Raw genomic sequence first — 22,189 nt, 5'->3', positions numbered from 1 at the left:
ATCAACAAAACAACAATATAATTTCTTTTTCTTTTTCAAATATAAAGATACTAAACTAGTAAGTGCAAAAATGGCATCTGTGGTACTATGACCTGGCTTAAACCCAAACTGCGCATCGCTTATGATACCATTGTCGTCAGACCAGCGAATACGTTCCAGAGGTCGTGAGTTCAAAGCTCCGCCCCGGCCGAGATAGAGTTCCAATGTAGTGAATTTTGTTGTGCTGTACATGTATATTTATTTATTTTTATATCAGCAATTCAAGTGTATTTTCAAGAAGATTATATGGGAAATTGCATACTCTAGTATTTTGCAGAAATGCCTGGTAAGGTACCCTAATTTTTTGCAAGAAAGCTTGTCAAAATAGTAGTAAACCATCAACAAATTCCTGGAAAAAGTTATATAAAATTGAGGAACGTGTCGTCTGACCTTAATAAGACAATAAATTAAATGGAAAGACTAATGTTGATTAGATAAAAAAGCAGGTTGGGTTCTTGCAAAGAATATCAAAAGCAAAAATATTAGAGGTAAAAAATGTTTATAATATTAACATTAAAAATATTTGATAGAGGTAAAAAATGTTTATTGGTTGCTTTAATACTCCTGAATGGTATGTGTCTCTATTCTAAAGATGACTGAATAAGATAGTGAAATTATGCATGCAGTTTGGTTGAAAAATACAATTTTAAAGATGTAACCGTTACGGTTTTAAAATGAAGTTTATTAAATCAATTATTGCATGCAAAACTAAGATTTCTATTTTGTAGTCAACCTGATATATTTAACTTGCATACACCCCTCCCCCTCCCCTCCCCCAAGAAATGAATTATTTATACCTATGACTTAAATAGCTTAATTTTCTATCGACTTGTATCTAATAAAAAATATTGGATGATATATTGCTGATATATACACTATTAGATGATTTTTTTAAAGATTGAATTTTGTTTCTTTCGTAAACATATCTCAACCCATTGCACTGAACTAAAATTTTCAAAATAGTTCAGTGGTAAGACACCTGTCTCTATCTGTCCAGTTTCACAGGTGTCTTTTACACGTATTTGACACAGCAGTGGAAGGTAGATCGAATCCATCCACGTACGGTTGGCGTTGCAGTTTCTTTCCGGAAGTAAACAAATCCACGTTGACTGACACATAGTGAAATGGTGCAGACCATTGTAACACAGGTAAAACTCTATAATTTAACAAATGTATGAGGTTTGACATGTGTCACACAAATAATCAACGTTCATTTGTTATAAAAGTGCAAATCAAAAGTAATTTTGGTCGAACAGATACATCTAGACACGGTAAACCAGCTCGTCTGGATATTGCATGTGCTTTGGTCTGTTGGTGTTATCTGGCATACAAAACCAAGTACCCCTTAAATATTTATTTGTATTTTGGGTATCTTTTATGTGCATGGTTAGAACCCAGTCACTACTTTCTACACAACTTAAACCAAGTTCAAAACTGAAAATAATTAACAATCCACAATGTCAAAAGTATATACAGTCGTTTGACCAGTTCCGAATTTTGACCAGTTCCGAATAGTTCAGAAGTTAAATAGCAAAAAATTAATGAAATAAATCATGGAGGAAAAAATCAATACCTTTAATATAAACACGTATTAATGCTTGTTTGAATTCTGCTGTAGTTTCATTTTTTGCGGTCATACATGTATTTGATATCGGTCTTAGATTATTCGACCTACTTTCGCTTTGTAATAAATCCAGGTCATTGCAATGCTAATATGCACATAAAATCGTCTGTCGGTGCCTTAAATTTTCACTTGTAACAAGATTTCTTTTTTTAAATGTAGGTTTAGTATGTATTCTAACATACCCAAAAGCAAACAGGATAAAAAATTAAATAAAAACGCAAGTGGAAGCAGAATTTTATTGAGCGTCATTTTATGAGTTCCGAATACCCAATTTGTTTCCCCCTGTTTTAGGATATAATGAAGGGATTGATTAAAACAAATACTTCTGGAATTCATTAAATGTCTTTCTCCGTCTTAGATAAATCATATTCTACCACAATAATGATAAGTGGAGGTGCTGCGACTGTATTGCGACAAGATGTTAGAAACCAGGCTAAATTATTGTTACGGTGATTTTGTCTGTCATTTCAGTGCAAATCAAACTATATTGTTAAGAAAATACAAATAACTGAGATGTTTGCATTAAACCTGTTATTCAACAGGTTCAATCAATAGTTTTAGGGCCGAAACTTTTTTATCTGCATTCCATATGTATAGGAACAGTTATGTTATTCGGAACCCATCGGCTTATTCACAACTGGTAAAATGGCTTCCCACGTAATTTGTTAGAATAAAATTTTATTTTAAAAAAATTAAATGCAGTAATATTGCATTTATATCAGCAGGGATATGGTGTATATCGGCCAAAAAATCAGATCTAAAAATAACACCCAGGAACATTTACAACACCTCCATATCTGTACCCTATTCGGAACTGGTCAAACGACTGTAGCATTAAGACACCAATAAATGATGTAAGCATTAATGATACATTGTAATTATTTGAATAAATGATGAGATTTATTGAGTTAAATATTAATAAACAAAGTTTTAAGAAGAAGGAGAAACTTGTATATTAGTCCCTGGACAAATTGATTAATAAGGTTGCTCACTATGCATTGTGTGACGGTCAGACCGGTTTGAATACCGGCGCCAGATAGCTCAGTTGGTAGAGCACCTGTCTAGAGATTCAGGGGGCCCGGGTTTATGATTATGATTATTATGATTTTCAAAAATTGATTCTGTAAATGTGAACAAACTCACCAGGTGGATTTAAACTCAGGATCTTGTGTTTACAAGCCTGATAGTTAAACCACTGAACTATAACAATATTCAGCAAAATCGATTGGTACAAACAATTTAACAAATTTTTAAACCATTTAAATCGCCATCTTGTGAATTAGTGTCTTAAAAATTATTGGTCTCTGTGTAGTGAAGTACCTCATAAGATGATGCTTGTAAATTGTGATACGGTCTTTTATTAATAGCAATAAATATGTCCATCAATGTTTTTCCCACTATTTCACATGAAAATTTATTGTTATTCATGCATGCACGATTACACAGAAATCTACACAATCCAAAGTATGACCAATAGTCTGTCTTAAGATATTTATGCAGCATATTTGGACTATTTTTAACAAAAATACACATACCCATGAAAGAAGTGCAATTGAAATAGATGAAAGGAAAAATATTCAAGATAATTTCATTCATACTTTATTATTTTCACTCATTAAAATTCAGAGGAACGAAAATACATTTCTTATAGAGATTTATAACATATTTCTCAATTTACAATTTTTCATCGTTATCATCCGGGTCTGTTGCAATACAACATCACATTTTCCAGCTTTGTATTGAAACCTGATAATCTAGAGAGGGCGTTTCAAAGGAGAAATCTTTTAATTTTTTCATACTTTGCACCCTGAGGTATTTACAATTATCGAGTAATTAAGCAAAGTGTGAATCAAGGATATCTTGGGATATCTTGGGACAGAATATACAGTTGTCGACGTAAGAATATACTCATTCTTCTAATTTTCAAAAACTTTATTAGATGCATTGTTTAGAACTAAAATGTCAACTTTAACTCAAGTAGCTATAATTGAAAACTCCACAAACTTGACCGGGCTGACTTTAATTAGACTTCTATGTAAACTGTAGTTAACACCATGAGAACCTTGATATGTATCAGGCATGTAGCATCAGGGAGGACCAGGGGGGACCCACTTTTTGTCACAGCAAAGATTTTTCTTAAATTTACATATATAAAAGTGAATTACCAAGGAGTTGCCCCCCCCCCCCCCCCTTACTTTTTGAGACCAAGCGTAAAATTGAAGTGAAAATGAAGAGGAAAATTTAAGTTAAAGGTGTACTACGCTAACCCCCCAAACCTCTGCTAAAACAGGTTATGTATTTTTTCTGCAGTGCTAGCTTCCTTCATAGCCCAAATGTAGCACCAAAGTCTATATTCACCTCTACCTTTGGATCAATAGTTAAGAAAATATTAAAGGGATGTAAATATATTAAATGTATTGTATACCAGAGTGTGTGTACATATGATATATTGAGAATATGACCATTGCAGGTTGACTGTATATTTTATTTGGAAAACATACTAAATTTCTTAATAATGTGCAAGTTGAATTTCTTCTAAACATGTCCAAGTGAGGTCTATAACTGCCCTTGTTGTTATGAATACTGCATTAGCATCTTATGATCTACAGAGCCGGGTCACATGGAGTTAATTGATACTTACTAAGCTGGGTCATCAGATCATTGATCTTACAGTGTGAGCTAAGTGTCCTTAATCTGGTGCTGTCACTGCTTGTTTTCCTATTGACAAGAGGAAATCTTGTTTTTTACGTCAAGTTAATGTTGTGAACATCAATTCAACCTATTACATAATCTTTTATATTTATCCAAACTTAATAAAATGAAATTTATATATATCAAATAATTTAATAGAATTATCAACAACACGATTTTTTTATCAAAAACCTTGAAAACACTGGGGAAGCAAATTCATCAGTTTTAGAGAGAAATATTAAATTATTTTTCAGAAAATCACACTGGTGACATGGAGAGCGGGATTACAATGCCCTCAATAACGTCCTTACCAAATTTTAGTTGGGGGGAGGGGGTGTTTTGTTTTTGTCAGAATAAAACATTTGTAGAAGGTGTTGTCATTGTAGCTAATTCAATCTCTATTGTTTTTCTATTTTAGAAACAAACGTTTTACGAGTACCAGTAAATTATACATATATGCATTGTCATTGGGAAAACCTGAAATAAAGTATTTATTTCTGTGACATTGGCCATTTATTTTTGGAGTCATGAAACAGCAAAACTCTTTCACACTCCAGTGGGTACAGAAAATGTCATAGTAGTAATTGGTTTCAATTACAGTATATATAATTATGAATATGAAATAAATATCCAAAATATAAGATATAGCATTTAAAAGTTGGTTTACAAAATTGAATTACATTATATTGTTTAGACTTCTTTATATACTTTTAGACTCATAATAAAGATTGACTGTGATCGATTTAACACCTGACTCATACAGCGTTTTATAATTGACACAGATTGAAGATTTAGAGACAAAAATCAGAGACTGTGATTCCCGATTACAAGTCATTGATGATACCCTCCGACTAAAAGAGCTTCAAGAGGCTGAGCGGTAAGACAAGTACAAATTTTTACTGTATATAATATATACCGGTACATGTACATGTATATTATATACTGATTTGGCTCAAAATCACGTCTTATGTCACTGTTCTGGCATAGTTCTTAATTTTCATTTGTTGATACATGTATAAGTTTTGAAAAGCTCAAACATCCAACATTTGTTTTTGCCATGATAAATTCAAAAAATCCATAAAAACATTAACCTCAACACAATTTTAATACATGTATAAAACAGTGTAATGGATTTACGATGTCTATCCTCATTGTCTTATTATTGACTTTAGGATGTCAGCCTCTCTCTCTGGTCACAGATTACTTACTACAAAGCATATTGTTGTTCTTAAGGTTCTCTTTCTATCTTTAACAATTAGGCTTAGATCCTTAACATTCCAATATTTTGATCTAAACACATCCCATACAGGGAAGTGGTATATGAAAATGCCTGAACTAGAAGGATCTCTTATTGAACTCAAACTTAAATTCTTCTCTCTCTTTCTCTCATTTGCATACATCCTTATTAACAGCAGCTAGATATTCTAATGGAAGGTCATGGTGACTGAAGCCAACTGCTAATTGCTAATGTAATAGTAAAATCGAAAGTATAGTTTTAAAATACATTGTACTGGTATGAAACAATCTCTATCCCCCCCCCCCCCATCCCATTATGCAAGTGAAAATTTCCCCTACATACAAAAAAAATGTTTATAAAGAATTTTATGGAAATACTGGTAGTTCACCACTAGCAATTTGATGTTCCCATGATTTGATACAAAACAGCATGTTTGCAGAATTTAGTACTAATGCATGAAATAAGGAATCTATAGAGTGGTGCATACACCACGACATCACCATTCACAATAAATATTTCCAACACGATCAGTTACATGGCTTGATCAGCACAGGAACTCTGAAAATAGTTGAATGTTTGTCCCACTATAAAAAAAACTACATCAGCAATATACAGGCAATTGGTAGGGATGTCACAGCTAGAAGACATCTCTGGAATATCATCCTTGTCATTTTCTATTTTTATTTTAAATACATGTAAATTTTTTTATTTTGATAATTAAAAATTGTAAGTAATTTTTTTGTTTTTCAATGTATGGATTTTTAAAAATAAATTTTTATGCGCTTTGACTCAGGGAAATGCTACAAGTTTTTGACTGAACCAGCAATAACTGAACAATAACCTTGAAGACCTTGAATAAGTGTTTTTCTAAGTGTTTACTCATAATTGAATAACTATTATCCATTCAGTTCTTTGTAATACATTAATTACAATTAATTTGCCTCATTCAAAAATGATCATTAAACTAAATCCGGTACAGCAAATTAATAATTTGTATTGATGCAAGTCATACATGAGACAATTACATAAGCCACATGTAAAATTATTGATGCTGACACAATTTATTGAAAATTTCAGACAGAGTTTACATGAAGAGGAAAAACAGATTAAAAAGAAGCTTACAGCATATGGTAATTGCCTGTTGTACAATTTAAAACTATATGCCTGTAAATATAGTAAAAAGACCAATGAATCAATGAAATTCTATCTTTCTTATTGCAGAGAGTAACTTGAAGGAACTTCGAAAAGAGAACAGGAAAACAATGCTAATGTCTGTGTGTTTGGTTGGAATGATGTATTTACTTTATAGCTGGCTGTGGGGAACTTGACTGTCTTTTATATTAGATTAATATGCGATAATATTCTTACATCAAACAGTCATTTTATTGTCATGCTTTTTACATATGTCTATATAAAGAATAAGAAATTCAGAAACTGTCTTTTCTTTATTTACGAAACACAATTTTTTATTTAAACAGTTCATGTACTATATCATATATGGCTTTGATGATGCATAGGGTATACTGTATATCTTTGCTTTATTTATCCTTAGCTTAACTTTGATAGGAAAAATTGTGGTTATACTTTGAAAACGTTCAGGGATTGTCATTTTTAACGGGGTTTTCCAAAGGAAAAATCCAGTTATTGAAATGGGGAAAATGGCTTATATTACGGATAACTCCTGCAGTTTTTAAGATAGGAAGTTGTTCTTTTGCAGATCAATTGTACATGTATTAGAGGTGCATATTGCTAGGATTTTGATTTCTGATAATTTAAAAAAAAATACTAGCTGTTGAACTTACCTAGTCATTTTTTGGCAAAATATTGTATATAGGGTACCCCTATTGTATGGATAACTCCTCCTACAGTTTACAAGATAGGAAGTTGTTCTTTTGCAGATCAATTGTACATATATCAGAGGTATGCATATTGCTAGGATTTTGATTTCTAATAATTTATGGGGAAAAAAATTTGACAAAATTATTGCACATAGGGGTCTGAGTACTTCTCGAGATTGATAAGGTTCATCAATTCAGGGTTGACAAATAGGTTATGGATACTTTTCACACAAAAGGAAACCTGGTTTGCCGTCACATTGACAGCTTTTCTCTTGTTATGTATGAAACGGGTCTGAAACGATAGTGAGCAATTGTTTGTTTTGAAATACCATATTTTATAACCACATCAGAGGACATGTTGAAACACAGTCAACCTCTTATTTAACTCTCTATTTATCAGTCTGTCTATAAAAATAATCACTTGTTTACATGTTTATAAGTGATGTTATTTACTTGATTGACCAAGTCACAATTTAAATTGTGATAATTGAAGCTCTCGTTATTGTATGACAACTACATACAATAGTCACCACAGTGGATTCTTAAGTATGTCATGAGATCCATCATAATTGTATAGAGTTAAATGTTATTTATTCAACACGTAGCCTAAACATAATGCAATATATTTCATTGAAACAATGAAATAAAATGTTTACAACAATCTATTTATTTATTAATTTAGTAATTTTTTCATTATAATATTATTAAACTCTTGATTCACATTTTCCCCTGTTCGCCATACAACATATACTATACCTCCTTTCAGCTCAACAAAAGGTTTCAACAGTTTTTAAGAGTTTTCCGTGAAAAATTTAAGGAAACAATTTTGATGAAAAAAAGAAAAAACCGTATGAAAAACCAGAATATTATTTGATTGATCGATTAATTAAAGATTAAAAAAACATAAAAGCAACCACTGTTAATATATTTATCTATTGAAATTTTACAAATCATCACAATTTTTTAACTTAAACAAATTATTTAATTTTAGGATATCCTCTTATTGTCATAAATAATTTCCCCCAAAAATTGGTGTGCTCACCGTTTTTCTCAGATGCAGCTTTGTGCGTAATTTTTCAAGGGCAATCAAAATAGGTAAAATTTGCAGAAAAGTACGTTTCGTAAAAATCTTTATTGACTGAGCTTATAGAGATCTACAAATTAAAGCACATAATAAATTCCTGTAATATTTCATTAAAAAGCTTATCTATCTCTGATTGAATCTGGCAGATACTACAACGCCCACAGGAGATACTTTTTTCGTCCAAAGAGTTCAATTGGTGTTAGTTTGTCCTCTAGTTAAAGGGACTTAGACACGATTTGAGCTCCAAATTTTGAATTTTATTTTTCCGTTTTTAATGTTAAGAATGGTTAATATGGGTATTTATAATGCTTTGTCAAAATTTGAAAGTCAAATTCTGAGTTATAAGCAAGATACCGAGTTTAAAATTCTTTGTTTTGTAAACAAAGCTCAAGCCTCGTTATTGTTTACATATGTGTTATATATATTGGCATAAGTTTCAACAAAATGTTGCTTTCTTCTACTGGTAATATTATTTATGAACACATTGAATCAGTTTATCTTGTTTTCCATGAGTGATTTTGTCAAAGAAATGGTAATTCCATACTTTGCATTATTTGTAACAAATATAAGACTCGAGCTTTGTTTACATAACAATGAATTTTTACATCTGTATCTCTTTTATAACTTGACTTCTTCTAACATTCAAATTTTGGTCAATCATTCAAAATCCGCAAGTAAACCATTTGATACATAAACAAAAATTAAATTTTGATCTAAAATCGTGTCTAAGTCCCTTTAAAAACGAAGCAACTTTATAAATGCTGATTTTTTTTAAAAGCATATTATGCCGTGTTCCTAAATGTGTTCTTAAAACGGAAGAATAACATTGATTTGCATCTTGAAAGATGAACAACACAAGGACCAAAATAGGATATCGTAAGTTCATCTACCGCATTACTTTTCGCATATTGCACGGAAACTAGAACATCCATCGTGAATGGAATTTTTGCACTTTAACCACCATCAGATTCTGATCATTGTAGGAGATGGACTCAATAGCTAGTGTAAGTCCAGCTGAACCGTGTAACGTGAGAACTTAAGTGTAAGAAATGCATTCACTGAGAATGTATCAGCAACCTCTGACGTAAGCCGATGAGGTCGGCCAATGCTCTGTTTCAACAAAGTTGCGACCAGTCGGGAATTTCCGCTGTTACGTTACAATCCGAAAGGCAAGAGGGCTTAAATATATGAAGTGCAACCGGACATGCACTATACAAGACTGACACACTTTGTAAGAACTCGTTGTTTAATTCGAACTCCTGAAAAACCCTTGTACATCAACACAGGAAGCAGTCGGACTGTATCGTAAACACACGCATATATATACTCTCTGATCCCTCTTAATTCTTGGTACAGGGACCTCTTCACAAGGACACACAAGTGACAACCAACAAAAAATAAATAAGAACATATAGTGATGAATATTGAGGCGTGGAACTCGGAGTTATCAGACTTTCTCATCGGGAACAACATTGTGTTGGGACTTTATCTTGTTTTAGGGGTTTTCGGAAATGGCCTCGTTCTATTCATTTACTTGGTCCGTATGTCAAAGAACAGCGATGACCGTTATTTTATCCCGTCCCTCGCGGGAATTGACGCATGTGCGTGCGTTGTTGGATCGTCGTATGCCCTCGCCCTGAACCTGTTGCCCGTGAGGTTTCCTGGTGATATTCTTTGTCGTGCCCTGTGGTATTTCAGCCAGACGACAACTATTTCAGGAGGAACTCTGCTTTTAGTTATAGCAGTTCATCGCTATTTGAAAGTTTGCCGCCCTTTCATCGGAAAGTGGTCGCTCAAGGTAAAGAGACTGGTCGTGCTAGGAACAGTTGCGGTCGCAGCAGTTTTATCCATTCCAACGATTTTCTTGTACGGAGAAATTAAAGTAACTAGCGACCGATACAGCGTTGAAAACACTTCTCTAGTGGGATATCGGTGTGGCAACAAGGGCTCTGCGGGCGCTCTTTTTGGATATAATGTTTTCTTATTTATTTATGCTGTGACGGGAATAGTAATTATCACAATCTGTTACACCTTTATTGGTAGGTCTATTTACAGTAAAGTCATGACCTACAGAAAGTCTCTAAGACGTGTGAACGTTGTACCTCGACCCGAACTCTCGGTCTCCACTGTGTCTGACATTAGACGGAGTAAGAACCTTGAAAATTGTGCTACTAACGATAAAAATGGAGATCACGGATACCAAGAACAACCAATCGAACGCACGCGAGTGAGTAGTAACTTTTTGAAACCCCCTGAGAAAGAACTACCAAAACACATTAAAAGGAGGTCGCATGAGCTCGTGAGGGCCAATATTCCAGCCATGAAGAACCACTTTCAGCATTACAAATATTCGTACATGTTTATGACGATTACAGTTGTGTTTGTAATTGCTTACTTGCCTCGCATTGTCATCATGTTGCTCGAGTCGATTTTCGTACAGACGTTTTGGCTTAAATCAGACTCTGCCATTGTAGGATTATTATTTTTGTATCGACTGTACATTCTGAACCACGTTGTCAATCCTTTCATATATGGATTTTTTGACGTCAAGTTCCGACACGAAGTAAAATATTTGATTTGGAGACGTAAAAACAAACCTGTTCATCCAGACAGTCAAACTGGTCATTAGAAGTTCATGCGTGCTAAATAACAGATAATATCAATATATAATATTGACAATATTATTGTCAATATTTGTGCTTTTGTTCAGTATATGATGCAAAATATGGTTTTGTCTTTTCAATTTCAAAAGGTGCATTATAAAGTTTGTTCCCGTAGGATGTGTTAGGTTTTGCAATATATGCACACAGATGTACATGTATGTACATTAATATGCAAGGTTTCTAGTTTCTGTCTATGCAATATATATAAATTATATTTTTCATTTATATTATTTCGTCAACTAGTCACGCGTGCAGTATGTCACGTTTGAAGTGGCTGTTTACAGACTAAAGTGTTATTTGTTAAATTTATAACTTGCCATGTACTTTGTTTTCAACGGTTAACTAAAATGTCCGAATGTTTAGTAATAAATTAACATAGTTGTGTTAAATTCGAAAAATCTCTGGGTTTTTTTTTAAAGAATAAAGAACTAAAAGTCTCTGGTTATATTAGGTTCATGTACCAATATGTCATCATCTAATCGAAGCTAAAGTGAAGTTCATTTGCCATAGTTTTATATAAATGAATAATTCAGACTTATGATAGATTATTAATGTATTGCAGTGCCACGTATTCATTTGGGATTTCGCACTCCTCTCTGTGAGGTTACAGCAACAGGGAATATAGGGCATTGTTTAAGGCCATGTCATATAGACACACAAATTTTTTTTACTACATTACTACACAACGAATCTTAGAAACTGTATAATCGTATTCGATTATAGTGCTCTACGAAAATGAACTCGATATTTAATCAAGCGGATTTCTTCCATAGGCACCCCAATCTTAATTTGTTTAAAAAAATTAATACATGCATTATTTGTTTTTGTTTGTTTTTTTCAACAAATAAAAATAGGGAGTGCCTTTACAACTCTCGAGGAATTTGTTGTTGGGAAGGTCTATGTACCGTTAACCAAAAGAAACGCGACAACAATTTGTGTTGGTGGAGCCGTCCAACAATCTACGTATCTTCAAACCGTGTTTTATAAAATACACGAATATAGATGAAAGCATAGTAAAAATTGAAATAACGAAATCCCCGATAAAGGCAAAAATGTCATGGACAGTCAAACTTTTTTGAATGAATACTACATGTAGGTCCCCTTTCCTTTTCGGTAACATGTTCTGTTTTGATTAATTGTACCTACACGGCATTTTTGGACGTCATGATATAATGAGGCGTTTTGCTCAGACTTACAACGTTTGTAACTTTCACCATCAGCCGACAACCAATGTCGTTATGTGAAGCAAATTTGCATAAATCGTATACTATTAAGTATAGTAAGCTTGCATTGATTTGTAGAAACCCGGCAGTATCTCTTTTGCCGTTTCTTAATTCATGAATACTACGAACAAAGCTATTAAAAACACCGAATATATAATTGAAATGAGTACAAGCACAGTAAGATTTAACTTTCTTGAGAACAACTTTGTAAGACTTACGAACATTTGAAACGTAATAAGGTTGGGGTTTTGTGCATGCTCAAACAATCGCATCGCACTGTTTGACAATTGAATTGCAGAACTGAAAATTTATATACATGTATACATGTAAAAAGAAATGTTTTCAATGTCGCGACAGTGTGAAATGCGTTTCAGATTAAAAATTATGTCAAGCAGTTCACCTATTTAATTGAAAATACCAATTTGAACGACAGCTTAAATGTACATGTATATGAAGACCACATTTGTAACAACGTAAAACGAACTTGAAGGTCCATCAATAAAAACCACAATTCTTAACCATCCAACCACGGCAACAATAGTACGTCATGAATTTGATTATCAACCCTGAAATGTAAATCGATAGATTGCAACAAAAGAATATAGATAGAATATCACAGTCTAGTTGTTCAACAGAACGTGAAATGCTGTTCAAGAACTCGGCACGGCTGGCGCGGGTGGAGATTTCTCTTCAGCCGGTGGTGCTGACGTCACAATCTTCCTCTGGAGGAACATCCACATCACCTTCTTGAATGTGAGTGACCCAAAACCCCCAATGCCGTCAAATTTCATAGCAGGCGTGTCCAAGATTTTCACCAGCTCCCACCCAAAGGTGCCAAGGTGTGCCAGAACGGGTTCCCATGCCGGGCTAGTCGTGGCGGTGGTGGTTCCTATTCCGCCCGTCATTTTACCGGGGGCGTTGTACTCCACCATCGTAGCCTCGTACTGAGGAGTATTGTCATTCAGTTTGGATTGCTCTTTCTCAAAGATGAAAATACAGTTCTGATTGATGGTCATTTTGGAAGTAAAGAAAGCATTATCTCTGAAAGCGGAATTGTTCTGGTCCATGAACGTGTCTACTAGCCTCCATCCTGAGCCCAAGTATTGTGACGTCACTCCGACCCAGTCCATCTCTACCTGCCATTTTCCACCCATCGCCATAGCCACGAGCCACGTGATCTTCATCGGGATGGTCACGCACTGATAAACGTATCGGGTGGGCGTCGGGTTTCTTGGAATCTCCATAAAAATGTCCACTCCGAGGACTAAAATAAAAAATAATACCGTTTACATTTACATACTAAGTAAACGCACAAATTTATACGTGTCAGAGTTTCAATTTTTTTATGTAAAAGAAATGTATATTTAAGCACTATCTACATACAAGGCATGATTCAAGAAACTGCCAGGGGTTTACGTCCCCTTGAACAAGAAACACCAAATATTCATTCTTGAAAGATCAATATGTCCCCCCCCCCCAAATAAAAAAACCGAAAAGCAAATACAGTATGTTCTAATCATGATAATAAGGGGAGAAATTAACTTACTCATTTGTGGACTCTGTCCAAAAAAGCAGACATTCATGGCAGCGTTTCCGCCAAAAGCTCCTGCCGCTGCACTTGTGGCCCCTGGCTGGCTCACATTCTGAGAGTTAAAACCCGTGATCGTTACACAGACAAGCCTGGCACCGTTAGATGCCTCATTGACTATAGTCTGAAATATGTGGTTGGTGTCAGCAGTAGAATTAGAATCGCCGAGGCGAAAGAGCCCGTATGTAAACACCGTAGATGGTAGCACGGATTTCAGGACCTTAAGCGACCACTGCTGGGGCAGTTCGTCGTCCGGTAATTTCCGGCAAATCCCTTGGTATTTGTGCGTCTGTTGGACGTTAGCGGTGACGAAGCCGCTTACCGTCAATGACGCAGGGATCACAGAGAACGTCAACAGACGGAAGCCCATGTCATACAGCGAGCCGAGAGCGCCGGTGTATACGCTAACGTCAAGCGTAGTCAAAGTCATGCCCTGGGTGGGCATGAACCCAAAATCGCTCTGAACCACATATGGTATCATGTAGTTTTCGAAGCGGTATTCACATGGCTGGCCCAAATAAGGGGGTTGAGGGGGCACCCCGGGCACCGTCTTCGGCGGGGGTGGTTTCGACTTTTTACTTCCCCCTGATCCCATTTTGAAATACTTGTCCTGAAAAGAAACAGAGAACTAAGAATTTGAATTTTAAATGTACAAAGTGTAACTTGATCTTTCAGCACAACGTTTATTGCAATATTGTCCACTCAACAGATAAAGGTATATTTAGAACCATTTTAACAAGACATTGGGACTTTCGGTTGGACGTAGCTATCTCTTTCTTTCGTCAAAACAAGTTAAAAATGACGCGGTATCAAGTGAAATATGCACCGATTGCGTAGATTTAGCTCAAAAGCCAGACAAATCTTGTCAATTTCAAACAGCCATGGCTGAGTGGCCAGCAATGAAATAGACAGGCCTACGTCATATTGCTGTTTGACACAACTACCCAAAGTCCAAGGTCTTGTTAAAATGGTTCTAATAGGGTCGTGCTTGAATATTAGCAAGCTATTGATGTTCAGCTTTACTGTATTTATTTTGTTTTCTGTCAATGAAACCCACTCTGTCTAATGCATCAAAATGTTAAAAGTGTTCCAAAACTAATGAAAACTGCGTCTTTCCAACACCATAATGATGCATCTATGTTAAAATTTAAAACTCGATAAAACTTTGCAAAATGCATAGATCATGTTTATAATAAATTACTAGTACACAAGTAGTTTGAATATACCGGTAGATGTCGATCCGAACCAAATATATGACAACGTACCTGGCTTTTGAATTACTTCACATGTGTTCGTCCTGATACCTCGGCCACAGCTGGGCTGTCCTTGAGTCCGACCGGGTGATTTTGAAATCGCTGATCCAGTCTTCCCGTTATCACCCGGTGTTGTTTATCCGTTGCGTTGGAAATCGTGTTGCAATACCGTATCTGATGAACTAGGTCGTAAGGTCGGCCATGCACCAGTGTTCACTGCAATACCCGGCGGCCATAGCGCTCAGAGCCAATGAAAATAAAAATCGGTGACAATGAACGAGACATAAATAAATCATTAATGGCTAACTGGAACAGATGATTGCAAAATTTCTGCTATTGTCTTTTTAAGGTCATATTAATAAATGTACATGAATATGCAGGACTGGTCGATTCTCCGGGATTTGCAATGGTTTGGATGCTATCAAAAAAGCAATTACTCTGTATATGAAAAAAAAAAGATTAGCTTTTTATATTTGGTCGCGTGAATCTCTATATTATAGTCATAGACTTTATAGACTTCTTCATGAGAAGGTTTTTTTTTATTTGATAGAGAAGAGGAGTTGAGATGAACTTTGCAGTACAAATAACCCGGATATTGTAACTTCGAAAGTGTTGAATTAAAATTGAAATTATCCATTGATAACGCAGATGAAATTGTGATTTCCATTAAACATGTTAAAGCAAGCACCTAACGTTAACCTCATACAAAATAGTGATCCCTTGTATATTTGATTAAAGATTCATTATCATTATATGGTAATGGTTAATGCTGAGGGAGACTGTTCAACATTGTTGTACGCAAACGGTATACTTTAAACAGTTAATAAATAATATTTCATTTTTCACATATCCTAAACTAAAAATTAAAAAGCATTTTTTTCAATTTAGTTACTCGTATAAAAGAATAACTTAGCCATCATAACGTGATACTGTCTTGTTGTACAGACATAATGTATTATCTCTTCATTTTGAGTGTACATACAGTTATAATTCAATAAATCAGTACACTAGTGTCAAAATAACGTTTTTCTTAGATCTGACGTTTAGGAAAATGGATAGACGGGTAGGATGGTGGTGGATATATTGGTCATTTTAATGCACAGGTAGAATTGTGAATAAAATGAAGTTTGTTGGTTCTTGTATTAGGATAGGTCTCTATTTAATAAGTATGTATCATGTAGGTAGAGTATATTAATATTTTTTTCATGTAATTAATCTCATGAATATAATAATGTGTTAAAACATGGTTTGACTATTATTATCCATCCTCCACTCCCCCCCAAAAAATGTCAAAATTGAATCTTCACTTTATCAAGTGTCAATAAGCATTGTGATCTAGATCCCTTTGTTAGAATCCACACTGTAAAACATATTTTTGTATATCTATAAGTAATTTAATGAATTCTGTTGTGATGGTCTTTTTTTTAAAGAATATTTTCCTTTTCTTTTCATTCTTTTTTTTTTTTTATATTTATAACTTTCCATTAAAAATAGCATAAACATTCATTTGAGCAAGTTTTAATGATTTTATGAAAATAGTCTTGTTATATGGAATAAAAGTGTAAAATATGTAAAAGGATCAAAAACAGATGCCGCCGAAAATATGGTTTTTCATAAAGCTCAGCTGAACTTAAAATTCAGAAGAGCAAAAAATTATCATAGTTTACCCTTTTTGAAATATTATTCTTGAGTTTTAAGTCTGTGATCAAAAAGAATAAAAATACAAAATCATTTCAAACAGAAATATACATGTTCACAAAAAATTAACAATACTTTTTACATTAATTCGAAAATTGTTTGCTTAGTAATATTCCAGTTTTGATGTTTTTGTACTTGTTTATTCAATCACAAGAAGTAATATCCATGAATTGTAAAAAAAAAAAAAAAACCAATTGTTATTGGTCTATATCTAATTTAATGAATAAAATATATCAACATCAGAACAATATAAATACAAAGATTTTTTAGTTCATATTAGGGACTTCTGTCTGTTTGGTATACATGTGATATGTTTAAAAAAAAAAAAGAAAAAAAAAGAATGAACACTGAAATGTTTCACACTGTCACAGATTCTTTGCAGGGAATGAGGAACTGAGAGTTTTCAGGGACACGATTCTTTGGTGCGTGTAAATTTTTGGACAGTTTCTGAACTTTCTGTGGAGACAAATCATGGCTGACACAGACGCTGTTATCCCCAATAACATGTATCCCAGCACCATGGATGGTCGCTCCGACTGAAATGGACATTTTGTATTGATAAATCTTGTACCAAGTGATCATCAAATCATCAGATTACTGGTATGTTCACAAAAATCAATATATATTTCTATGATGAGTTTTTGGTGTTTACAAAATTTCATAAAGTTTAAAAGTTTTTGCCCATTCCTTCCTCTTTTCATTTTCTTCATAAATGTTATTATCATTTTTTTTTGGCGTTTAAAAAAGGTACTTTTGTCAAAACAGATCTAACAATTCAGCAAATTTTTAAAATTTATCATATGAGAAAATAAAATAATTAGAGCAGATTTATATTAAAGCAAAGTGTCTTGCTATCCTGTTTTTTATAAAATGATTAAAAGAGACAGTGAGTCATTTACTTACATATGGATTGGTCATTTTTGCAATGTTTCTGGATTTCCATTCCGAGAGATATCGTATTATGTTGATATAGAGGGGATGCAAATTGCTGACTACTTTCTGAATAAAGAAAAAATTCAAAATTGATTTACTGGTACATGTACTAGTTTATAATTTAAAGTACAACTTTCCTATCAAATGCTGAGAAAAATCATGGGAAAAAATACTGCGTTGAATTAAAACACAATCACTTACTTTAACACATTATTTTGAATGTACTTGAATAATCAAATTAAAAACCTTTACCTGTAACTCATCACTTTTAGGGTTGAATAAATCAAAACAACTCATTCCCTGATGTTGTTTACCCCACAACTCCACAGTAAAAGAAAAGGGTATCTGAAATATGAAAAAAAGATTTTATCAAGACTTTGATGCACCTGTAGAAATCACAAATCCTTTTTTAAAGAAAAATTACGCCTTACTTTTTGAATCCCTGCCATGTAGTCAAATATGGTGCCATCAGCTGTGTAGTTGATGAGCTGGTGTGAAGTTCCGAATCTGTACTTGTACTTTGTAGAGCGAGACAACTGAGCCGCTAATCTCAACATCTCCTGGATGTTATCTGGCACTCTCTTGAGCTGTCTGGATTTTGTATCTGCAAAATTATAGGTAATGCAGTTCATACCAACAACAAAATTTTGCATGATTTACATGCACCGGTATATCAATCAGTCATGTTTTCCTTTTTTCTAGCTACTTTCCATAACTTAATACCCATTTTACCTGAATATGGAATGTAAATATGATTGATTCCTGAATGGAAGGAGAAAAAAGCATCAAATGAGACATCAGATGTGATTTCCTGGAAAACTAAACTCTCTGGCTCTGGAAAAAGAAATAGTTCTCTTAAATAATTATTCGTTGTGTCTTCAAAACACAGACAGGATGATGATGTGTAATTTATGTCTCCTTTTAGCAACTTGCCTGAAAATGGATCTTTCCCTCTGTACTCCTCATCCTCAGTATCACTTGAGCTTCCTTTTCCACCAAACTCCCATTCAAAGTTTCTATCAAGATCGACTCCAGTACTAGTTCCCCGCCAGCAGTAATTCTTTGTCTTTTCAACATGGTGACGGCCATCTGGATTAGCCATTAGTATAATGTATAAATCTACTAGGGAAAGGATTTGTTGAGTAAACTGTCTTGAAAAGCCATCTACATCTGGTAAAAGGCCACCTGTCAAGTTCCTTATGAAATAAATTGCACTCTCAACTGGAAGAAATTCTCTTGCATGCTCACCGAAGGAAAAAAGTATTCGAGGCTTTTCAACCAAGTTGTCAAACTTTTCACTGTGTTTTGTGAAGTTTGAGATGTGCAGCAGATACTGTTGTCTATTCTGTCGGGATTTATGATGGGTATACACTTTGACATAATTTGGGAATTTTAAAAGGTATTCGACTTCTTTGCCAATGCGGGTTAAATTGTGGTAAACATTGTAATTTGGCACATAGATTTCTTTTTGTGGTTCCACATCAACACATGTTACACTGTAGAAAAGTAGCGTGTAACACAATATAACAATCTGTCCTTTACACCTACCCGGGATCGTAGGTAATCTTTTGCCATGATTCCATGGTATCATTTCGAAATATGCATTGTCAAAAGACCCATAAATAGGTTACTTGCGTTGTCAGTGCAATATATATATAATAAGCATACTATTTTAAAGATTTTACATTTTAAAGATCATAAGATAACTCCGTTGTGTAAGCCGATAATCATTAAATGGTAAATCGGTCTATTTTCATAAGTTTAATTCTAATTTTAGAACCAAATTAAATAATATCCGGAATATCATTCATTAATGCGTTCATAGAATTCCAAAAAATAAGTTTGAAATATCCAAACGTTAAGTTTCATCATTAATTGGGGAATCGTAAATTTCAAAAAACCAAAAACTAAAATAAGGACATACTGACCTGGCGGAACATGTTCGAAACATGTTGCAACTTGTACTTTCTCTTTTGCCTAAAGTGACGTCATGATTCGAACATTCGGAACTTTTTCCGAAAGAACCGACCAAAAAAGCAGACGACACGGGATTCCCCAAACAGCTGTTGGATGTAAGTTAAGAAGAAATTTTGTGATTAGCTAGTTTGTATGTTACTTATGTTTCCCTTCAAGATTACGAAAAAGGCGACGATTGCAAAGGAAGAAACTACCAAAACCAAAACAACTTCTTTGACGGATCGAGATGCGAATGACAGCTGCAAGGTTCAGGTTGTCAAAGACCGCGACATGCACCAAGATTTTCTAAGCTTAGTTGATAATTTTTGTCACATGGATGAATTTGAAGATTCCAATGAACCACATCGAGTGAAGAGACCACGTCTGGCACTTATCGAAGAAAGGATTCCCATCTGTAAATTCACTGGAACAGGGTTTTACTCCGAACACCATGTTTCCACCCGGCATCATTTTGCAGTTAAAAGGACAGAGATGCGCGCTTATTTCAGACTATTGGGTGAGCATGTTGATGATCATTACAGCCAACTTTTTGTATGCGCTTTAAATACTTTTTTAATTTTCCCGACCCCAAACCCCGTCCTCTTACAACCCCCCGCCCCCCCCCCCCTTCCGGGCCAAAAAAATAAATTAAAAAAAACCACATAACACTTTAAAATTACGAAAATTGCGAACATTGAAAAAATATTAAAAGCATTTTCGTATTTTATTTGCAGAAGATGATGTTATTCAAGATTTTCTACAGAGAGATGCCTGTCAAAGAATATCAGACAAGGTACGCGTTTACAGAATTTCATTTAAAGTTCTCAATATTTAAGTAATCGCAAATGTACCGTATATTTGAAAATATTGATAATACCAGTTGATAATTTTTTTTTATAATTCTTTTTATAGTCTATAGAATTTCCAATCTGTTCAAACAGTAAAACTATTATAATTTTTTTTTAATTTTAGTATTTGCTTGCGATGGTCTTTGCCTATTTCAAAAGAGCGCAAATGAAAACCAAGGATTACTCAAGGATGAATTTCTTCCTAGCACTGTAAGTCACTTTAACTAAACATTGAAGTACACAATGACATGTAGAATAAACTCTCATTAAACGTTGTCACTTAAATAACATGCCTATATTTTATTCCTAAAACAGTTACCTAGCAAATGACATGGAGGAAGATGAGGAGGATGATAAATATGAAATCTTCCCCTGGGCTCTGGGCAACAAATGGAAGGACAGGTTCCCTCGTTTTCTTAGGAAGAAGGATCTGTTCTGGGCCAGGATATCTTACCGCGCTGTGGTCAGTCGGCGATGCTGCGAAGAGGTTCGCGATTTCAAGAATCAATTTTCATGCATGAATTTCAATACAATGTTCACTTCGAATTCCTCCTCAAAACCTCTTATTTAAAAAAAAATTCTCTCACTCCTTAGAAAAGCATTTTTTACTAAGTCGATTGACTTTTTATTTGTTTCTTTTTTCTAAATACAGATAATGGATATTTACCCAGATCATGCGTGTTGGAAAAGAAATCGTCCGGCCCACCACAGTGGAGCCATCAGGAGTTACGTGCGGGAAGCTGAGGGGGATGACGGCTACCCCCGGGGTCCTAACGCCAGCCCCCGGCCCTGCGCCCTGTGTGAACCCTGTGACAGTCAGTACGACTCGGCCAGTCCGGACAGGGAGGAGTGGATTCTGTCCAATGACGACATCTTTGACAATTCCCAGGAGGAGTCATCGTTTGATATGAAACGTAAGGACGGAGTACACATGTACAGTTCAAAAACAAAGAATTATAAATATAGGAAGATTTATAATGTGATCGAATCTTTTTATTTTAATTCTTTAATATATGTAAACGGTCAATCTAAATTTCATAGAATTAATAATTAAGATGAAATTGCGATTATACGAGTTTCACGTAATATAACTATTCATTTGCTTTAATTCTCAGCCTTGAAGAAAAATTTACCTGACGAGAGTGATGGACGATCGGTTGCAGAGGAATGAGTGTTGGGCCGTATCAGAGAACTCTAACTTTCTTCTCTCTATCCTCTGAAATTGCTACATTTACTTTTTGTTATTTTATGCAATGACTCGAGGAATTGTGAACTTCAGTGGAAGCTATTCTGTGATATGTAATGGTTGGTCATGTAATGAAATGGTTTTATATTAAATTCTTTGAAATTGTCATGTTCTTCCTTTGTGTTTGTTTTTTCTCACGAGTTCTCTCTGCACACAGATTATGATTTGAACATATAATTCTATTCAGTTTTAATTATTTAAATTAAATCTTCGTCGGAAATTATATCATTTGAATCCAGGCTTTGCTTTTTTTAAAAATGTACTGACC

At 34.3% G+C, this 22,189-nt stretch overlaps 5 protein-coding genes across 5 annotated transcripts; 3 read left to right on the top strand and 2 right to left on the bottom strand.

Moving 5' to 3' along the window:
* The first annotated feature begins 1,051 nt into the window (after positions 1 to 1,051).
* Positions 1,052 to 8,094, top strand: LOC128178297 (coiled-coil domain-containing protein 167-like). The gene is made up of 4 exons (XM_052845401.1): positions 1,052 to 1,187; positions 5,137 to 5,231; positions 6,669 to 6,721; positions 6,813 to 8,094. The coding sequence occupies exons 1-4, from the start codon at positions 1,164 to 1,166 to the stop codon at positions 6,917 to 6,919; spliced, it is 279 nt and encodes a 92-aa protein (XP_052701361.1). The 5' UTR covers positions 1,052 to 1,163; the 3' UTR covers positions 6,920 to 8,094.
* A 1,321-nt stretch (positions 8,095 to 9,415) lies between these two features.
* Positions 9,416 to 11,821, top strand: LOC128178296 (cholecystokinin receptor-like). The gene has a single exon (XM_052845400.1). It carries the CDS (start codon positions 9,931 to 9,933, stop codon positions 11,140 to 11,142), a length of 1,212 nt encoding a protein of 403 aa, XP_052701360.1. The 5' UTR covers positions 9,416 to 9,930; the 3' UTR covers positions 11,143 to 11,821.
* A 704-nt stretch (positions 11,822 to 12,525) lies between these two features.
* On the bottom strand, positions 12,526 to 15,460 carry LOC128176490 (uncharacterized). Its single transcript, XM_052842879.1, has 3 exons — positions 15,253 to 15,460; positions 13,946 to 14,597; positions 12,526 to 13,663 (listed from the first exon to the last, which is right to left on the bottom strand). Exons 2-3 carry the CDS (start codon positions 14,580 to 14,582, stop codon positions 13,050 to 13,052), a joined length of 1,251 nt encoding a protein of 416 aa, XP_052698839.1. The 5' UTR covers positions 14,583 to 14,597; positions 15,253 to 15,460; the 3' UTR covers positions 12,526 to 13,049.
* Positions 15,461 to 17,132: 1,672 nt separating this feature from the next.
* On the bottom strand, positions 17,133 to 19,601 carry LOC128176777 (carboxypeptidase O-like). The gene is made up of 6 exons (XM_052843310.1): positions 18,805 to 19,601; positions 18,604 to 18,705; positions 18,303 to 18,475; positions 18,124 to 18,216; positions 17,842 to 17,937; positions 17,133 to 17,474 (listed from the first exon to the last, which is right to left on the bottom strand). Exons 1-6 carry the CDS (start codon positions 19,460 to 19,462, stop codon positions 17,304 to 17,306), a joined length of 1,293 nt encoding a protein of 430 aa, XP_052699270.1. The 5' UTR covers positions 19,463 to 19,601; the 3' UTR covers positions 17,133 to 17,303.
* Positions 19,602 to 19,773: 172 nt separating this feature from the next.
* Positions 19,774 to 22,014, top strand: LOC128176778 (speedy protein 1-B-like). The gene is made up of 6 exons (XM_052843311.1): positions 19,774 to 20,344; positions 20,562 to 20,620; positions 20,800 to 20,885; positions 20,991 to 21,162; positions 21,328 to 21,589; positions 21,791 to 22,014. The coding sequence occupies exons 1-6, from the start codon at positions 19,981 to 19,983 to the stop codon at positions 21,844 to 21,846; spliced, it is 999 nt and encodes a 332-aa protein (XP_052699271.1). The 5' UTR covers positions 19,774 to 19,980; the 3' UTR covers positions 21,847 to 22,014.
* Positions 22,015 to 22,189: the final 175 nt, after the last annotated feature.

This window comes from Crassostrea angulata, chromosome 3 (assembly GCF_025612915.1).
Source record: "Crassostrea angulata isolate pt1a10 chromosome 3, ASM2561291v2, whole genome shotgun sequence".
NCBI lineage: Eukaryota > Metazoa > Mollusca > Bivalvia > Ostreida > Ostreidae > Magallana > Magallana angulata.
The sequence above is the reverse complement of the archived record's forward strand: the minus strand, read 5'-3'. Positions and strand labels throughout refer to the sequence as shown.

Excerpts from the sequence above, each read along its gene's own strand:
- LOC128178297 (XM_052845401.1), top strand. The coding sequence starts at position 1,164 with ATGGTGCAGACCATTGTAACACAG. Across the intron at positions 1,188-5,136 it reads TGCAGACCATTGTAACACAG|ATTGAAGATTTAGAGACAAA; the intron begins GTAAAACTCTAT and ends TAATTGACACAG. Across the intron at positions 6,722-6,812 it reads AAAGAAGCTTACAGCATATG|AGAGTAACTTGAAGGAACTT; the intron begins GTAATTGCCTGT and ends TTCTTATTGCAG.
- LOC128178296 (XM_052845400.1), top strand. The coding sequence starts at position 9,931 with ATGAATATTGAGGCGTGGAACTCGGAGTTATCAGACTTTCTCATCGGG.
- LOC128176490 (XM_052842879.1), bottom strand. The coding sequence starts at position 14,582 with ATGGGATCAGGGGGAAGTAAAAAGTCGAAACCACCCCCGCCGAAGACG. Across the intron at positions 13,664-13,945 it reads TGGACAGAGTCCACAAATGA|TCCTCGGAGTGGACATTTTT; the intron begins GTAAGTTAATTT and ends TTTTTATTTTAG.
- LOC128176777 (XM_052843310.1), bottom strand. The coding sequence starts at position 19,462 with ATGATACCATGGAATCATGGCAAAAGATTACCTACGATCCCGGGTAGG. Across the intron at positions 18,217-18,302 it reads ACATGGCAGGGATTCAAAAA|ATACCCTTTTCTTTTACTGT; the intron begins GTAAGGCGTAAT and ends TTCATATTTCAG. Across the intron at positions 17,475-17,841 it reads CAAAAATGACCAATCCATAT|TCGGAGCGACCATCCATGGT; the intron begins GTAAGTAAATGA and ends TGTCCATTTCAG.
- LOC128176778 (XM_052843311.1), top strand. The coding sequence starts at position 19,981 with ATGTTACTTATGTTTCCCTTCAAGATTACGAAAAAGGCGACGATTGCA. Across the intron at positions 20,621-20,799 it reads GTCAAAGAATATCAGACAAG|TATTTGCTTGCGATGGTCTT; the intron begins GTACGCGTTTAC and ends TTTTAATTTTAG. Across the intron at positions 21,163-21,327 it reads GTCGGCGATGCTGCGAAGAG|ATAATGGATATTTACCCAGA; the intron begins GTTCGCGATTTC and ends TTCTAAATACAG.